This window comes from Schistocerca americana, chromosome 3, assembly GCF_021461395.2.
Source record: "Schistocerca americana isolate TAMUIC-IGC-003095 chromosome 3, iqSchAmer2.1, whole genome shotgun sequence".
NCBI classification, from domain to species: Eukaryota; Metazoa; Arthropoda; class Insecta; order Orthoptera; family Acrididae; genus Schistocerca; species Schistocerca americana.
Window position 1 is genome coordinate 402,515,110 of NC_060121.1, and position 16,786 is coordinate 402,531,895.

General features: G+C 45.0%; 1 protein-coding gene across 2 annotated transcripts in view; it reads right to left on the reverse strand.

The window, feature by feature from the left end:
* The window catches only part of LOC124606725, a 75,133-nt gene extending 59,148 nt beyond the window's left edge, over positions 1 to 15,985 (reverse strand). Inside the window, exons 1-2 of one of the 2 annotated variants that reach the window (XM_047138757.1) lie at positions 15,602 to 15,985; positions 9,404 to 9,528 (exon numbers count right to left, since the gene is read on the reverse strand). In XM_047138757.1, the coding sequence (XP_046994713.1) occupies positions 9,435 to 9,528; positions 15,602 to 15,909 (402 nt within the window). In that variant the 5' untranslated portion in view covers positions 15,910 to 15,985 and the 3' untranslated portion in view covers positions 9,404 to 9,434. Of the gene's footprint in view, positions 1 to 9,403; positions 9,529 to 15,601 lie in introns of those variants that run through there. The other variant, XM_047138758.1, reaches the window with a different exon arrangement.
* Between the last annotated feature and the right edge of the window lie 801 nt (positions 15,986 to 16,786).

Here is a 16,786-nt window from a genome sequence, read left to right on the forward strand (position 1 = left end):
AACAACATGCTGTGTTCTGTTTGCTAAAAACTCTTCAATCCAGCCACACAGCTGGCCTGATATTCCGTAGGCACTTACTTTGTTTATCAGGCGACAGTGCGGAACTGTATCGAACGCCTTCCGGAAGCCAAGGAAAATGGCATCTACCTGGGAGCTTGTATCTAATATTTTCTGGGTCTCATGAACAAATACAGTGAGTTGGGTTTCACACGATCGCTGTTTCCGGAATCCATGTTGATTCCTACAGAGTAGATTCTGGGTTTCCAGAAATGACATGATACGCGAGCAAAAAACATGTTCTAAAATCCTACAACAGGTGGACGTCAGAGATATAGGCCTATAATTTTGCGCATCTGCTCACGACCCTTCTTGAAAACTGGGACTACCTGTGCTCTTTTCCAATCATTGATCAGACACGATGCTTACGTACGTGTCACATGTCAGAGTTATATCTAGACGTATCAGTGGTCCCATATCACTCCAACTGCACACGCCCCACACCATTACAGAGCGTCCAAGAGCTTGAACAGTCCCCTGCTGACTCATGGATTCATGAGTTTGTCTCCATATCCGCACGCGTCCATTCCCTCAATACAATCAGAAACGAGACTCTTCCTACCAGGCAACATGTTTCCAGTCATCAACAGTCCAATTGTTGTTAACGAGCCCAGACAGAGCGTGAAGCTTTGTGTCGTGCAGTCATCAAGGGTACACAAATGGGACTTCAGCTCCGAAAGCCCATGTCGATGATGTTTCGTTAAATGACTCGCACGCTGACACTTGTTGATGGCCCAGCACAAAAATCTACAGCAATTTGTGGAAGTGTTGCATTTCTGTCACGTTGAGCGATTCTCTTCAGTCGTCGTTGGTCCCGATCTTGCAGGATGTTTTCCCGGCCGCGGCGATGTCGGAGATTTGGTGTTTTACCTGTTTCCTGATCTTCACGCTACACCATGAAATTGTCGTACGCGAAGATCTCCACTTCATCGCTACCTCGGAGATGCTGTGTCCAATCGCTCGTGCGCCGGCTATAACATAACGTTCAAACTCACTTAAATCTTTATAATCTGCCATTGTTGCAGCATTAATCGATCTAACAACAGCGCCAGACACTTATAGTGTTATATAGGGGCTGCCGACCGCAGCGCCGTATTCTACCTGTTCACGTATCTCTGTATTTGAATAGGCATGCCTATACCAGTTTCTTTGTGTATAACTGTGAAGTTCACTTTTCTTTTTGAGACTTCCATAAATTTTGGTATTTTAAAAGACATCATTTTTAAACCTTTCAATGTATTGCACAAGAGCCAAATTTACTAATTTTATAAACCTGTACATTTTGTATCTTTCGAAAGTTATTGAAAATAGAAATCAAAGTATTGGGGAAAAGCGGGAAATTCCTTAATAAAGCGGATAAATGCGAATAGGACTTGCACTCTGACGGTTCGATACAAACATGGTTACACATGTAGCTAATAATTGGCTGTGGCTCAGTGGCATCGTGCACGTCGATTGGACGCCACTTTGGCGACTTGCCATCCCTATCCTACGCTAGTTATCGAACAGGGGAAAGGGGACCTATAGTTTAATGTGTCATTTCTGGCGACTCCTCACATCGTTAGGCGATGAAAGCTAGGTTAAAACGAAGACTGGAAAATCCGAGGTCCACCCGCGGTTTCTTCGTGTCCTGGCACGCACTTTACCACCAGGTCACCAGTCCTGACATGTGTACAGATAGTTCGTCTATAGATCTTTTATGAGTCAGTTTGCGAGTATCGAAATATGTGACCTAAAAGGGCCTGTCTTCTGACTGAATTGACATAGAAGCTTAAATTTTTCACCCCGCCAAGAGACGGTATCTCCGCTTGATACCTCTAACCGTTCTTAAGAAAAAGAGTCCTTAACAGTCGGACAGACAGGCGGACGGACGACAAAATGAACCTATAAGGCAGAGTGGGCCACAGCATGCCAAACTTCGCGTGTGCTGGATGTGAGGGCCGCATGCGGACCAAGGCCCTGCCTGTCGGCTTCGGTCGATCCTTCTCTGAAGTACTCGGTACAGCACCACATTTCATTTACTATTCCGCTGTAGCGTTTTTCGGTCGCCACAAATCTCTTCAGTTCGGCATGGTCGTGGTGTCACATCTCTTTACCCTTCGCTGTCGTTCGTGGTATGAGATACAGTCACAGGTCAAGTGGCTGCTTGAACAAAAAGAGGTAGTCCGGCCATCTATCGTCACAAACCTTTAAAAAGGAATGAGAGACATGAGAGTTCTCAGTATATATTATACGGTCGTTTAAGCGACGAGTGTTGCAGATTTACTATAAAAGGTATAATAATACTATTCAGAATGAATTTAAAGATTTAGCTGACACTGAAACAACAAAAAATTACAACTATTGACAGATAGGAGTCATTGTTTTGAAGCACTTTCTGCTTAATTTGGAGGCATGCAGCTTGCGAAGAAAATGGTGGTATGAATATTAAAATTTCTGCAGTTACCTGTCTTAGTGCACTGTCAGTTGCAACAGTTTTTGGTAGAACTCAACGAAGAGTATGGAGATTTTATATATTACTGCAAAGTACTTTGGTTCAGTCGAGGGGCGTACCTGGAACGATTTTTAGATTTAAAATTTGCTATTGTTGAATTTACGAAGGAAAAACGAGTGCAGGAACGAAAAGTAAAACATCCGGAATGTACTGCAGACATCGCATTTTAAGTGGACTTAGTTGCACACTGCCCATAGTAAGACACTCTAAGGTAAGAAACAATTTCTTTCTGATCGAATGAAGATGCATTTAAAAAGAAAATAATGTTTTAGAAAGGGCTCATTCTGACATGCACCGGTACAGCTCCCTAAGCTCACTTCCGTTAAGGAAAACATGAGGTCTGAAGAGTTCGTTGTGGCCTTGAAAGTATTACAATGATAGTTTTCTAAACGTTTTGAGGTCACTGTCAATCTTACATCGGTTTTCGAACCGGCCGGAGTTGCCGAGCGGTTCTAGGGGCTACAGTCTGGAACCGCCCGACCGCTACGGTCGTAGGTTCGAATCCTGCCTCGGTTATGGATGTGTGGGATGTCCTTAGGTTAGTTAGGTTTAAGTAGTTCTAAGTTCTAGGAGACTGATGACCTCAGGAGTGAAAGTCCCATAGTGCTCAGAGTCATTTGAACCATCTGTCTTCGACACCGTTCGCCATTTGAGTTGCAAGTGCACCTCTAACTGACCTGCAAGGTAATTCTCATATTATTGACAAATCCTTTTACGTCAAAACTATCCAGGACTTCTACATTACTTTCCTTGAGTAGAGTTTCCACGTCTCCATAATGAGGCTGCAAAAGTGCTACAATATTTCGACCAACCTATTTGTGTGGTAGATCGTTTTTCGACTATGAAGCTAAATACATCATGGCTACATGGCACCATGAGTGCGAAAGTCTGTCCATACCACGAAAGTTTACACCAGATAAAAATTGTCTTCAGTGCGCTAAAAATAATAACATAATATTGAAATTTGTTTCGTTCGTGGCCTATGCTGTTGCGAAATGTGAAAAATAAGACGAAGTCATACACTGTTCGCAGTTCCCCCTCCCCCCCCCCCCCCCCCCCGCATCCCTTCCCTCAACGCCGTGGGGCGATGGGGGAAGTGTGCAGCGAGGCCGAGTGGCCGGCCGTGGTGGCCGAGCGGTTCAGCCCCATAGAGCTCAGAGCCATTTGAACCATCTTTTTGAGGCCGAGTGCTATAGCACTCATGCCAGGACACGGTTCGGAAGCCGAATTCCTTGGCCACCACTGCTATAAGGGCTCAGTTTTTACCGGAAGAGATAGAGAACCCTAAAACGATTTCCTTTGTTCACAGAGAAGAACATACACCTTCTAAGATTGCGCTATAAAATATTCATCCCCTTTCTTTCGGCATATGCAGCTAAATTATAGGATATGGACTCAGCATTTTTGCAAAAACGTGGAAACCATATTCTATAACTGCGCTGTAAGGAGTTGCTACTATGTGCTAAGATTCATCCTTCGTCTGTGCGTCTTCCATTATTAGCAACACACATTTTGCGAAACGTAGTAGAAAAAAAAAAAGACGCCTCCTGCAGGAATTACCCTAAAGGGACGGAAATCGTAGGTGTGAGATACATGTACAAACAAATGATTACAGTCTCATAAAAATTGGACGATTTATTCAAGGCAAGGAGCTTCCCAAACTGAACAAGTCAATAACGTGCTGGTCCACCTCTGGCCCTTATGCAAGCAGTTATTGGTTTCGCATTGATTGGCAGAGTTGTTGGATGTGCTCCTGAGGGATATCGTGCAACATTCTGTCCACTTGGCACGTTAGATAGTCGGAATCCCATACTGGTTGGAGAGCCTCGCCCATAATGCCCCAAACGTTCTCAACTGGAGAGAGATCCGGCAACTTTGCTTACCAAGTTAGGGTTTGGCGAGCACGAAAACAAGTAGGAGAAACTGGCTGCTGTGAGCGGGCGAACATTATGTTGCTGAAATATGAACCCAGGATGGCTTGTGACGAAGGCCAACGAAACGGGTCATAAAATATCTCCACAGTAGCACTGTATTGTAAGGATGCCAGAGTTGACAACCAACCTGTTCCTACTATGAAAGGGCCCGCATCTCGTGGTCGTGCGGTAGCGTTCTCGCTTCCCACGCCCGGGTTCCCGGGTTCGATTCCCGGCGGGGTCAGGGATTTTCTCTGCCTCGTGATGGCTGGGTGTTGTGTGCTGTCCTAGGTTTAAGTATTTCTACGTTCTAGGGGACTGATGACCATAGATGTTAAGTTCCATAGTGCTCAGAGCCTACTATGAAAGGAAATAGCGTCCCAGACCATCACTCATGGTTGTCAGCCCAAATGGCGAGCCACATTCAAGTTAATATCCCACCGCAATCCGGGGCGCTTCCAGACAAGTCTTCGGCCTGGAATTCCATTGGCTGGAGTGTAATTGTCTTCAGTGATGCGTCTCGCCTCGAACTGAGCCCCGATGACCAGGGCTCTCCAACCAGCTTGGTAGTTTTACGATCTAAAGCCCCAATTGGACAGAATTTGGCACAATATCCTTCAGGAGAATATCCAACAATTTTGTCAGTCAAGTCAAAGCCGAATTACTGCTTGCATAAGGGTCCGAGGTGGACCAAAGTGTTACTCACATGCCCAGTTTGCGAAGCTCTTTGTCATGAATAAACCATTCAGTTTTTCTTTAATTGTAGTCATTTGTTTGTCTGCACATGTCCATCACATAACACCAATTTGCGTCTCTTTCGCACAATTACTTCATGTTGCGCCTTTCTCTCTCTCTCTCTCTCTCTCTCTCTCTCTCTCTCTCTCTCTCTCTCTCTCTTGAGTGTGTTTGGTTTGTTCGTTTGCCAGATATACACTATACTGTTTACAATCTACACCTGTTTCAATTTCTACGCTTTTTGTTGCTCGTAAATTTCTTTTGGGCTGTATTCGTTAAATGGTTCAAATGGCTCTGAGCACTATGGGACTTAACATCTATGGTCATCAGTCCCCTAGAACTTAGAACTACTTAAACCTAACTAACCTAAGGACATCACACAACACCCAGTCATCACGAGGCAGAGAAAATCCCTGACCCCGCCGGAAATCGAACATGGGAATCCGAGCGCGGGAAGCGAGAACGCTACCGCAAGACCACGAGCTGCGGACAAGTAAGACTTTAGTGCCCAATTAACTGTGCGGATGACGAACGAAGACGACAGCGCACAGACCGAAAACATGTGAACAGTAACACAACTGATATTCTGTGACAAGTTAAGAACCGGGTTCTAAACCGCATGCCGGTATTTGCCTGTCAGCGCTTATCAGACAACCTGTCTGAGCTCCCAGAATGGAGCGTCAGAAAGCTTCAATTTGTCGAGTGGTCCTCCCCATTCTCCATCACACAGCTTTAACTTTCTATATATTGTATTTGTAAAGTGCATTCGACATAGAGTAAGATAATTCAGTTCCACTAGTAAACTGCTCAAAATATTTTACACTATCCCATAATTTTCATTGTCTTTTTTATGGTTCTATACCTCAACCTATAAAAAGAATCATATATAATATCATTTTGATGTCCGTGCGTCTGACTGTCTGACTGACTGTTCAAAACCCTTCTCCTCAGGAAGCCCCGATAGACGTATCAAGCCGAATTTTATGCCACATTCTAAAGTGTATGACCCCATGGCTGTGTTATAAACGTTAGCTGCTAAGTCAGCGCAATCAAAAGATGCTGCCATTTACGTGATATAGTCCGATACTCGCAAACTCAGGCATCAAAACCTATAGGGCACTTATCCTTGGTCTAGAATCATGAAATGCGGCAAAAAGCAAGGTTTCACTGTAAAAATAAACGAAAAAATCCGAAAATTATTGGCTTGTAATTATTTAACACGAAAAAAATATATTTTTGTTCATTTGTTATCAGACTGTCTGACTCTCTGTCAATCTATTAAGCCCCCTTTTCTCAGGAACGGGTAGACGCATCAGTTTCAAATTTATGACACACGCTAAGGTCTACAATATTTTGGTGGTCTAAGCACAATAAGCTTCTAAATCAATGCAACTAAAAGATACGGTCATTTATGTCATATATTTTGGTACTCTCAAACTCGCTCATTAAAACCTATAGCGTACATCCCGTCGACGTTGACGTAGAAGAAATGTTACACAGTACACCTAAAAGAAAAAAAATAGAAAATTGTTAACTAGTAATTCTATCACATGAAACAAATATTACCTTTGTGATTTCTTATCCAACTTGAAACTTTAAATTATAATATTCTCGAAAGTCTTGGAATCCCTGTGACCGATATCTTGCCAATGTCGCTAAGAGGCAAAAATCATCGAGATCCTCGATTCCCGGAGCGGACTGAACTGTCTATATACGTCATTAAGTTTGTAAGGAACCCTCGCACCAGGGCAATATTGTTTCATTGGTAGGCTAATCCCTACCTCAAAACTTTTTCATCTCGTTACAACTTATAGCTTCTTAAAAGAAGTAGAAGAAAGCATACATCCTCAGTTCAGTTGTCGAGCATGCTGTTTCCTGAATCGTGACCAACACGGCTGCAGTACACTGCTCAGTCTGATATGGATCGAGGGTCAGTATGCGCTCATTGCCTCTTCACGGCAGAAAGAGGCAGCTGCATAGCAAGTTCACCACCGACTTGGCGTGGAGCACGGCGGCGTCTTTCGATCATTCAAACGCTGTTGTGGAACAAAACATTGAAGAGATGTGTCACTCTGGTCGTCCGTGGTCAACAATACCAGCTATCACCGCTACCTACTAATTTTGGATCGAAGGTATCTCAAAGAGAAATGAGCAAGGCTACGAGGAGCCTGTTTGAAGGAATCTGGGAGAGGTGTCTCTGCCCAGACAACACGTTACCGTCTACGCGCGGTCAGTTAGCCTGTAAGCGTTCATTGTGATCAACAGTAGAAATTTCCCAGAACTTTGGTGCACGAAGAAGGTGGACCAAGGAACGTGTTGAACTAAACCCCATTTTACCTGCGTTGCGTTCCCTTCACCGACGAATTTCAGATTTTTTAACACATGATAACAGTCGTAGAAGGGCGCAGAGACGACCAGTTACCAAAGTGCATCTTGTGTATGCATTCCCACAGATTCAGCACGAGCTTGGTTAGTCAAATAAAGCCGCAATTCATGTCGGACACGTCTTATTGCTGTAGAGGATAGTTTGAGGGGTTGGGGGGAGCTTCTACTGTCAACATCTCTGCGACGATTTCGCACGAGCGTTCTCTACAGTGAGCAAAATTCAACTGAATGGAATGGCCTACTTTATCTGCAGACATGAAACTGGTCCAGTCTGCTTGGGATGAGCTGAAACTTGCAGTGCGCTGTCGGAGGAACACTCTTCACACAGTAAATGATCCCAGAGGGCTAGAGTAGCAACGTCTCGACAACTTTGAGGACAAAATGTCAAGGAGGTTACGAGGATGTTATACTGCACGAGGTGGAGCAACGCGCTACAGAATATCACCCAGATTTTGATTTACAAATGTGACACGATATGGATTTCCCAGAAGATTTCCTTTTTATGGTTGTTGATTGCTTTTTATTTCACAGAAAAGCTTGTTGTTCGTAAACCTTATTGTTTCATTCCCTGCTCCACTTTAAACTAAGCCCACATACATTATCTGATCAAAAGCATTCGGATACCTACTAGGGGACATTAAGATGGAGTGCTTTTACGAAGGCTTGAAACCAGCTGAGTACACGTCCAATGGCGTGTCCAAATGTCTATGGAGGAACGGTAGCCAGCTCTTCCTCAAGAGCAGAAACCAGAGAACGAAGTTCGATCGGTGGGCTTGCAGCGAAGTTGGCACTCTAACACATCCCACGAGTGTTTCATTGGGTTGGGGTCTGCACTTTGGGAAGCTCAGTCCTTTCCAGCACTGTTATTGTCTACGAAACATTGCCTCGTAGAAGCTGCTTTACGAAAGGGTGCACTGTCATGCTGATACAAACAAATCATCGACTGTTCCTCTACAGTACGCGGTACACAATCCAGTAAAATGTGTTCTTATCCTTCCACACTTAGTGTTTTCTTAAGCACCATGAGGGGACAACACGCCAATCACGAAACACAACCCCATACCCTAACACCACCTCCTCCATACTTCCCTGTTGGCACCACACATGACGGCAAGTAAAGTTCACCAAGCATTCGTAAAACCCGAACACTTCATTAGGATTGTCAAAGTATATTGCATGATCCAACACTCAAATTCACTCATTTCCAGTCCTTCTCTGTCCAGTGGCGTCGCCCTTTACACCACCCTAAGTGTCGCTTAACAGTGACTACAGATATGTTCTGCTTACGAGGAGCTGCTTGGCCATTCTACTGCATTCTTTTTAAACTAGCTGGATTGGTGGTGGAACTCATGACTGATTTCTTCCACTGATTTCATGTGATTTCTTACAACTATCCTCCGCAATGCTTGACAGTTCGTATGCATCAGTACATGGCGTCTGCTTGGTCTCTGTGTAGTTGTGGTTGTTCCTTCACGATTCTGCTTCACATTCGCATCACCGAAAGTAGATTTGGGCAGTTTTAGAAGGACAGTAATGCCCCTGATGCATTCGTTACTCAGCTGGCGTCCAATGAGTAGTCTACGTCCAAAGTCACTGAGCTCTGCTGACCAACGCACTCTGCAGTTACTATTTCTCTAGTGGCAAACCAGCACTCGCAGCCTCATTTCGTACTGGTCGGTCCGCCTCTTGTGACATTTAGTGGTCAATTCCGCATTACATACGGTGTCCGGATACTTTGATCAGGTAACGTACGTTCGTAAATATGCAAACGATTTAAAAACTTTTTAAGGTGTTTGTAATGCCGTATATATAAATGTATTGTTACCAGTAATAATTTATTGTGGTTACCATTACCGGCTCCTGGGAGGGTACCGCCAGCTCTGTGCAGCAGCGAACGAGTTGAAAGGTCGTAGGAAGGTAACAGCAAACCACCTCCAGTACGACCTTGAGCAGAACAGCAAACGGTATAGCTAATAATGAGGCGAAAATACATTACTGTTAATGGAGCGTGCTATGCGTCAAACACATGCGACAAAACTAAAACAGTTTGCTCTACCGAATTTATAAAACGGGACGTCTGACTATCCCGGTCAGCTACGATTAAGACGGCGGTGAAGTCAGATTCTCCCTTGCAGCAAGGCGTGTACTATGCCATTTCTCTGAAGGTCTCGGCTTTTGGAAGAAACAGAATCGATGGCATCGACCTGTATTTACTGACTTAGTAATTCCTTTTCTTCCACCCCCGTAGTCAAGACAATATTTGGTGTGTGTAGGGGGGGGGGGGGGGTGGAATTAAAATCTTCTATAAAGCTCTGCATATTTTCACTGCCTTCCCTTCATTGATGTGTTGGTCCGAAGGAAGGAAGATGGTACTAACACTTACTTGAACTTTCAGACTGACATCTGTCAACAGCCGGCACAGCTTGAAGTGATACTTTTTACTTCATACGACCCATGTTATCTTCGGATAGAAAGTTTGTCAGCTCGGTTAGCCCACATTCAGGTTAACTTACCTTTCACTCGAATGGGTATCGCGAGAGAGAAATCAGATGCGCACTGCGTAATCGACCAACTGCACTATTGGCCATTAAAATTGCTGCACCAAGAAGAAATGCAAATAATAAACGGGTATTCATTGGACAAATATATTATACTAGAACTGACAGGTGATTACATTTTCACGCAGTTTGGGTGCACAGACCCTGAAAAATCAGTACCCAGAACAACCACCTCTAGCCGTAATAACGACCTTGATACGTCTGGGCATTGAGTCAAACACAGCTTGGATGGCGTGTACAGGTACAGCTGCCCATGCAGCTTCAACGCGATACCACAGTTCATGAAGAGTAGTGACTGGCGTATTGAACAAACCAGTTGCTCGGCCACCATTGACCAGACGTTTTCCATTGGTGAGACATCTGGAGAATGAGCTGGCCAGGGCAGCAGTGGAACATTTTCTGCATCCAGAAAGGCCCATACAGGACCTGCAACATGAGGTCGTGCATTATCCTGCTGAAATGTAGGGTTTCACAGGGATCCAATGAAGGATAGAGCCACGGGTGTTAACACATCTGAAATGTAACGTCCACTGTTCAAAGTGTCGTCAATGCGAACAAGGGGTGACCGAGACGTGTAACTAATGGCACCCCATACCATCACGCGGGGTGATACGCCACTGTGGCGATGATGAATACACGCTTCCAATGTGCGTTCACCGCGATGTCGCCAAACACGGATGCGACCATCATGATGCTGCAAACAGAACCTGGATTCATCCGAAAAAATGACGTTTTGCCATTCGTGCACCCGGGTTCGTCGTTGAGTACACCATCGTAGGCGTTCCTCTCTGTGATGCAGCGTCAAGGGTAACCGCAGCCATGGTCTCCGAGCTGATGGTCCATGCTGCTGCAAACGTCTTCGAACTGTTCGTGCAGATGGTTGTTGTCTTGCAAAGGTCCCCATCTGTTGCCTCAGGGATCGAGACGTGGCTGCACTATCCGTTACAGCCATGCGGATAAGATGCCTGTCATCTCGACTGCTAGTGATACGAGGCCGTTGGGACCCAGCACGCGGTTCCGTATCACCCTCCTGAACCCACCGATTCCATATTCTGCTAACAGTCATTGGATCTCGACCAACGCAAGCAGCCATGTCGCGATACGATAAACAGCAATCGCGATAGGATACAATCCGACCTTTATCAAAGTCGGAAACGTAATGGTACGCATTTCTCCTCCTTACACGAGGTATCGCAACAACGTTTCACCAGGCAACGCCGGTCAACTGCTGTTTGTGTATGAGAAATTGGTTGGAAACTTTCCTCATGTCAGCACGTTGTAGGTGTCGCCACCGGCGCCACCCTTGAGTGAATGCTCTGAAAAGCTATTCATTTGCATATCACAGCATCTTCTTCCTGTCGATTAAATTTCGCGTCTGTAGCACGTCATCTTCGTGGTGTAGCAATTTTAATGGCCATTAGTGTAATATTGATGGTGATAGCATTAGCAGCAGTAGCAGAATAGTAATACTGTACTAATGCTTGATGTACATTTAATTGTAGAGTTTTATTTATTTTTAATGAAGAAGCATTATTGTAGACAGCAAATATAGCCTATTGTAAAACAAATAAACCAATAGTCTGACAGCCAACATAGTAGCTGTTACAGAATATCGCATGGGTCGTTCCGAAAATAATGTCTGCAATTTCTTTTCATGGGAACTCCTACAGGTACAGAAAGCGCAACAGATTTCGTCTGTCATTTTTCCACACCATCACCATCCATTACGCATTTTTTGCCAACTATGAACAAGGGCCTGCAATCCATTCTCGTAAAAACCCAACCATCTGAGGCTATCCACTGTATTACAGCTTTCAAAATAGTATCTGCTTCTGGATAACTCTTGGCCACGTTTTTCATCTATCATAGGACAAAAAAGGTGTAAGTAGTATGAATGTTCTGATTAGGAATGTACCTTAAGGGCATAGGCCAAAGCCAGTGTCCATTGCCGTTTCAAGAGCGTTAGCTGCAGCTAGCCGATGCATCGTTTTAGACATACCTCCCGCTTCCTCCATGACGACCCAGTTTTCCGAACAGTAACCAGCCTTCAGGGAGTTTCAAGGGCCCTGAAGTACGCGACTGTACTCGTCCACCGCATTAGCTAAGGAATGCGACGGCACTGGAAATATGTGGTAGTGCCTGTCTTCGCAGTGACAAGGCCACTCTGGCAAAATATTAAGGGGCCTTACGAGCAGATTATGAGCGCGGCATAGCCGGGGGTTGGCGACGAACTGCTGACGCAGATATCTTCGTCGCAGCTTAGCTGCGAGTCAACGACCGCTGCCGGACGGCTCAGCCGTCACGTGACCAATGCTCTGCCGCCGTCTCCACGACACCATCTGCCGGGGTTCCTGCCGCCATCTCACGGTCTGAGGCCATACCAGTTGTAGAGGTACGGTACAGTTAAAATTATTTTTTTAGGAACATTCGAAATTACGAATTATTTGGCACACTTAAAATTTCTATTGTTAACTACGCAATCTAGTACTGTTTAGTATGGTTATTTCTTCATTCATTTATGAAACAATAATCGAAATTAATAGATATTCGTTCCTCCAGAAAAAAGTAAACCCTTTGAAGTATGGTTATTACCGCATAGTGAAGAAGTAGTAAGCATGCCACTGATGTGACCGGACGTATTCTTGTATTTTGGGCGAACCATGTTATTTCGGCATCGTTAACGTGAAAATTCATAAGACTGAATGAGACACTAAAATATGGCAAAACATATTAACGTAACAACAAAAATTCTGCAACAACAACAGTAAGTTCTGATCGGTCGCGAAATAGAATCCAATGCGACAATCCGGTAGAGCTCTGCACAAATGTGTTGGGCAGTGTCTCTAATACGCCCATCGATCGTGTCGCGTCGCTCTTTTAAGCTTTGAGTGAACAGTGAGCACGTAAAGATGCGTAGGGAATAGCGTCTACCACCAAGTATGACGGCCTGGTTAGAGATTTCGCCTGTGTCACGCAGCCACCATAACACAACTGTCGAGCAGTTCCTTCTTCATGCCAGTTCTCGGCCGCACACTGCAGGGGCAATGAAGATGCTCCTGCAGCGTTCCCGATGAGAAATGTTTCATCACACACAATACAGTTCGTAATTGGCTCCCCGTGAGTCTCATCTCTGATCACAAGAACCGCTGGCTATGAAGACAAAATTTTTCCACAGACAACGAGCTGCAGATCAGTGCAGATAACTGGTGAAAGCACAGGCGGCTGCTTTTTATGACAAGGATATTGGAAAGTTGATACAACACCACGACAAAACTCGAAGTTGGAGCGGTGACTATGTAAAGAAGTGGTTGGAAGGTGTACCTAACTGTTGTAAATAAAACGTTTCTGGTTTTCACTGTGGTTTTCATTTTGCGAGCGATCGGAACTTACTTTTTGGACAATCCTCGTCTTTAGATCAATTCAACCACGAGGACCTAAAATGGAGAATTTCGGCTTCAAGAATCAGAGCCATAGTCAAGAACTCTACACGAAAATCTAAGTAAACTAGAAAGTTTATTGTAATCTTCATTCCTCTCAACTTTTTCATGAAAGACTTTGCTTATTGTGGACAATAACTTGAATTAGGAAGTGGGGGGGGGGGGGAGGGGCGAGATTACAAACTCCACCTATCTCCAGCGGAGAGCCTTTCGCCCACTCCGTTCATCCCGAGAACTATAACAGTTCGATGTTGCGGTAGAACAGCCGAACCAAATTTGACAAGAGTTCCATGGTCACGAAACTGTTGTGTGGCGTTGCATTATCTTGTTAAAAGCCGGACGGTGTCTTTCTTCTCTGGCCTGACTCCAGAAGTTTGTCCTTACAGCCTAGTTAGTGTCGTCTTGTAGCCTTCTGAATTGGCAGTTACTTTATGCTTGAAGACATCCAAAAGAACCATACCCTGCCTACCCCAGAACATTATACACATCACTTTGTCTGTAGATGGCCGTCTTTTGAACCTTTTCTTCGTTAGAAGATATGCATAACACATTTCCAAACACTGGTTTTTGCATTTCTGCTAGTGGATGGTGTTCAGAAAACTGTCGTCTCTAGCCTCAATAGTCCCGAAGGGCTTGACATATATTCATTCCACATCTGCATCAATATCCGAGGGGCCCGTCTGGAACATACCGAGGTAGCGTAACATCTCGTCTAAGACAGTACAGTCGATATTCAGATGTGCAGACTATTCCTCTGCCGTAATCCACCGATCATCATCGATGATTTGATCGAGATCCTTTTATTAGGAGGTATGCCAGCTGAACAGCAGCGACCGGGGCAAGCTTTGTCTTCGCTATTTTTCACCTCTGCTGAAAAGCCTCACTTCATTCATATGTACTGTATCATCACCGTGTTCATTTATCAGGCGTCGACAGATTACAATTGGTGCAATTTGTTGCGCAGTGAGGAACTAAATGACACACGTCTGTTTCATACGCTCTTCGATGAGAGACGCCATTTTGCAACGCTGTCTTGCTGCTGCTGTCTACATCTACGTCTACATAAAAACTCTTCAAACCATTGTGAAGAGCATGGCAGAGGGTGCTTCCCGTTTTTCCACTTCCTAAGGCTTTCTGCCGTTCCATTCAAGTACAGAGTGCGGGAAAACGACGGCTTAAACACTCCTGTGCACTCTGCGATTTTTCTGATCTTACCTTTGCGATCCATACGGGAGCGATACGTTGGGATTTTGGTACACTTTTAGATTTATTATTTAATTTTAGATCCTGAAACTTACTAAGCAGGCCTACACAGGATAGTTTGCGTCGACATTGAGGCGTTTGTCAGTTCAGTTGCTTCAGTATGTCCGTCACGCTGTCCAGTAGGTCAAATGAACCTGTGACTGTTCTTGCTGCCGTTGTTTCCTTTTTTTTAAGAAAATTGGCTTTCGAGCACACGAATGGTTTGTAAACAATTTCCTTCGTGAACTGACTGCATTTCCCTAGCATTCTACCGATGAACCGAAGCCTGTTATCTGCTTTGTCTACTACTGAGTCTATACGATCGTTCCTTTTCATATCCCTACAAACTGTTACATCCATGTATTTGTGTAAGTTGACCGACTCAAACTTTACCTCATTGGTACTGTAGTCACAGAATAGTACTGGGGTACTTTCTCATTTTGAGAAGTGTAATATTTTACACTCCTGAGTATTTAAAGTAAGTTTCCAATATTTGCACGTATTTGAAATGGTATGACTGAATATTTTTACAACGTTTTCCAAACAGTATTTCATTTCAGATAACTGCATCATCTATGAAAGCCAGTTTACTACTCACAATGTCCGCCTGCCGCAGGACAACGAAACTAACAGGACATTAGAAGATTCAAAAATTAGTACCACATCAAAAGAATCTGGACCGGGCATTGAAAGTCATCACAGGGAAGTTAGAGGGATTATTTTCGGAATGACCCTAGTAGAAGGAAGGAACTTGAAGCGCGCCGCGTCCGATGGGTTTACCTATCGGTTTGCAGAGCAGTGGTCGCGACGCCGGACCCGGCAGGCTTGCACCTCACGACACGGCGGCATCGGCCCTTGATCCACGTGGAGCCCGGGGGGCAGCGAGGCCGCGCGCGAATCACGTTGGCCAACAGCACGGGGGGTGTCGGCTGGTGCTCTTCGCTACTGTCCTGCGCCTCCACCGCCGTCGCGATTTCCTCGACCGGAACGCAGTCGGCGTCGGGCTGCCTCACTGTCACCACGTTGGCAGCACTGCAGCACGTGGCGACCACCCACACCAGCGCCGTCAACGCCGCCAGCCGCTGCATCTCTGCTACGCCCACACTTTGATTTGGCCGGCGCAGATGAGGCAGGCGCAGAGCGTACGCGACTCGGAGCGACCACGTGTGCGTCCCCACTCGTATCTCGCGTTCTCCGAAAAAACGTCGCCGCAGATAGGTGCGGTGACGTTATCACCGGATGCAAACTTCCGCCACTGGTGGCTGACTAACGCCTTGAAAGTCAGCTTCTCGCAGCTTCGGATGACCTAACGCTCTTCCAGGAAGATACTCGTCAGGAAGCTTAATGTATCAATACGAACACTGTTCTCCACTCGCTGTCGGTTGTGACGGCTCGCTGTCAAGTACATACACATAATAGCTTTTAGTTTCTTTCATCTCTAAAATACAAATTTTTATAACACTGAACTGAGTGCACTTCACGCAATTTTGCACGTAAATTAGATACAGAACAATATGGAAATTCCCGGAATAAACACCTTTTAGTATATACGGGGGGTAAACGGTAACTGTTTACCACATACCACAGTGGTCTATGGGAAGTGCAGGCGAACAATTTGATATAGGATAGTAGCGGCCTATCAAGCCGGGAAACAGCCTCAAATTGACCTACAAAAGCAACCTAAGCTACAGCGCAAGTACGCCACGCGAGTTTTTTAATATAATTGTGAAACGTATTTCCAAACTGTGAATACAATTATACAACAGCTATTCAATTTGTAGTACATGTGAAAATTTGTGTCGAACCGGGACTCACAATTATCGCAGTCAGTCGCCTAAACAACTTCGGCTATCCGAGCACGCTTCTAGGACTCACTCAAACCTATTACCTACGTCCCATAGCTATCGCACGCAAATTGTTCGATTCCCACTTAGGAAGAGAGGTTCTTTTTCGCATCAGATTGTC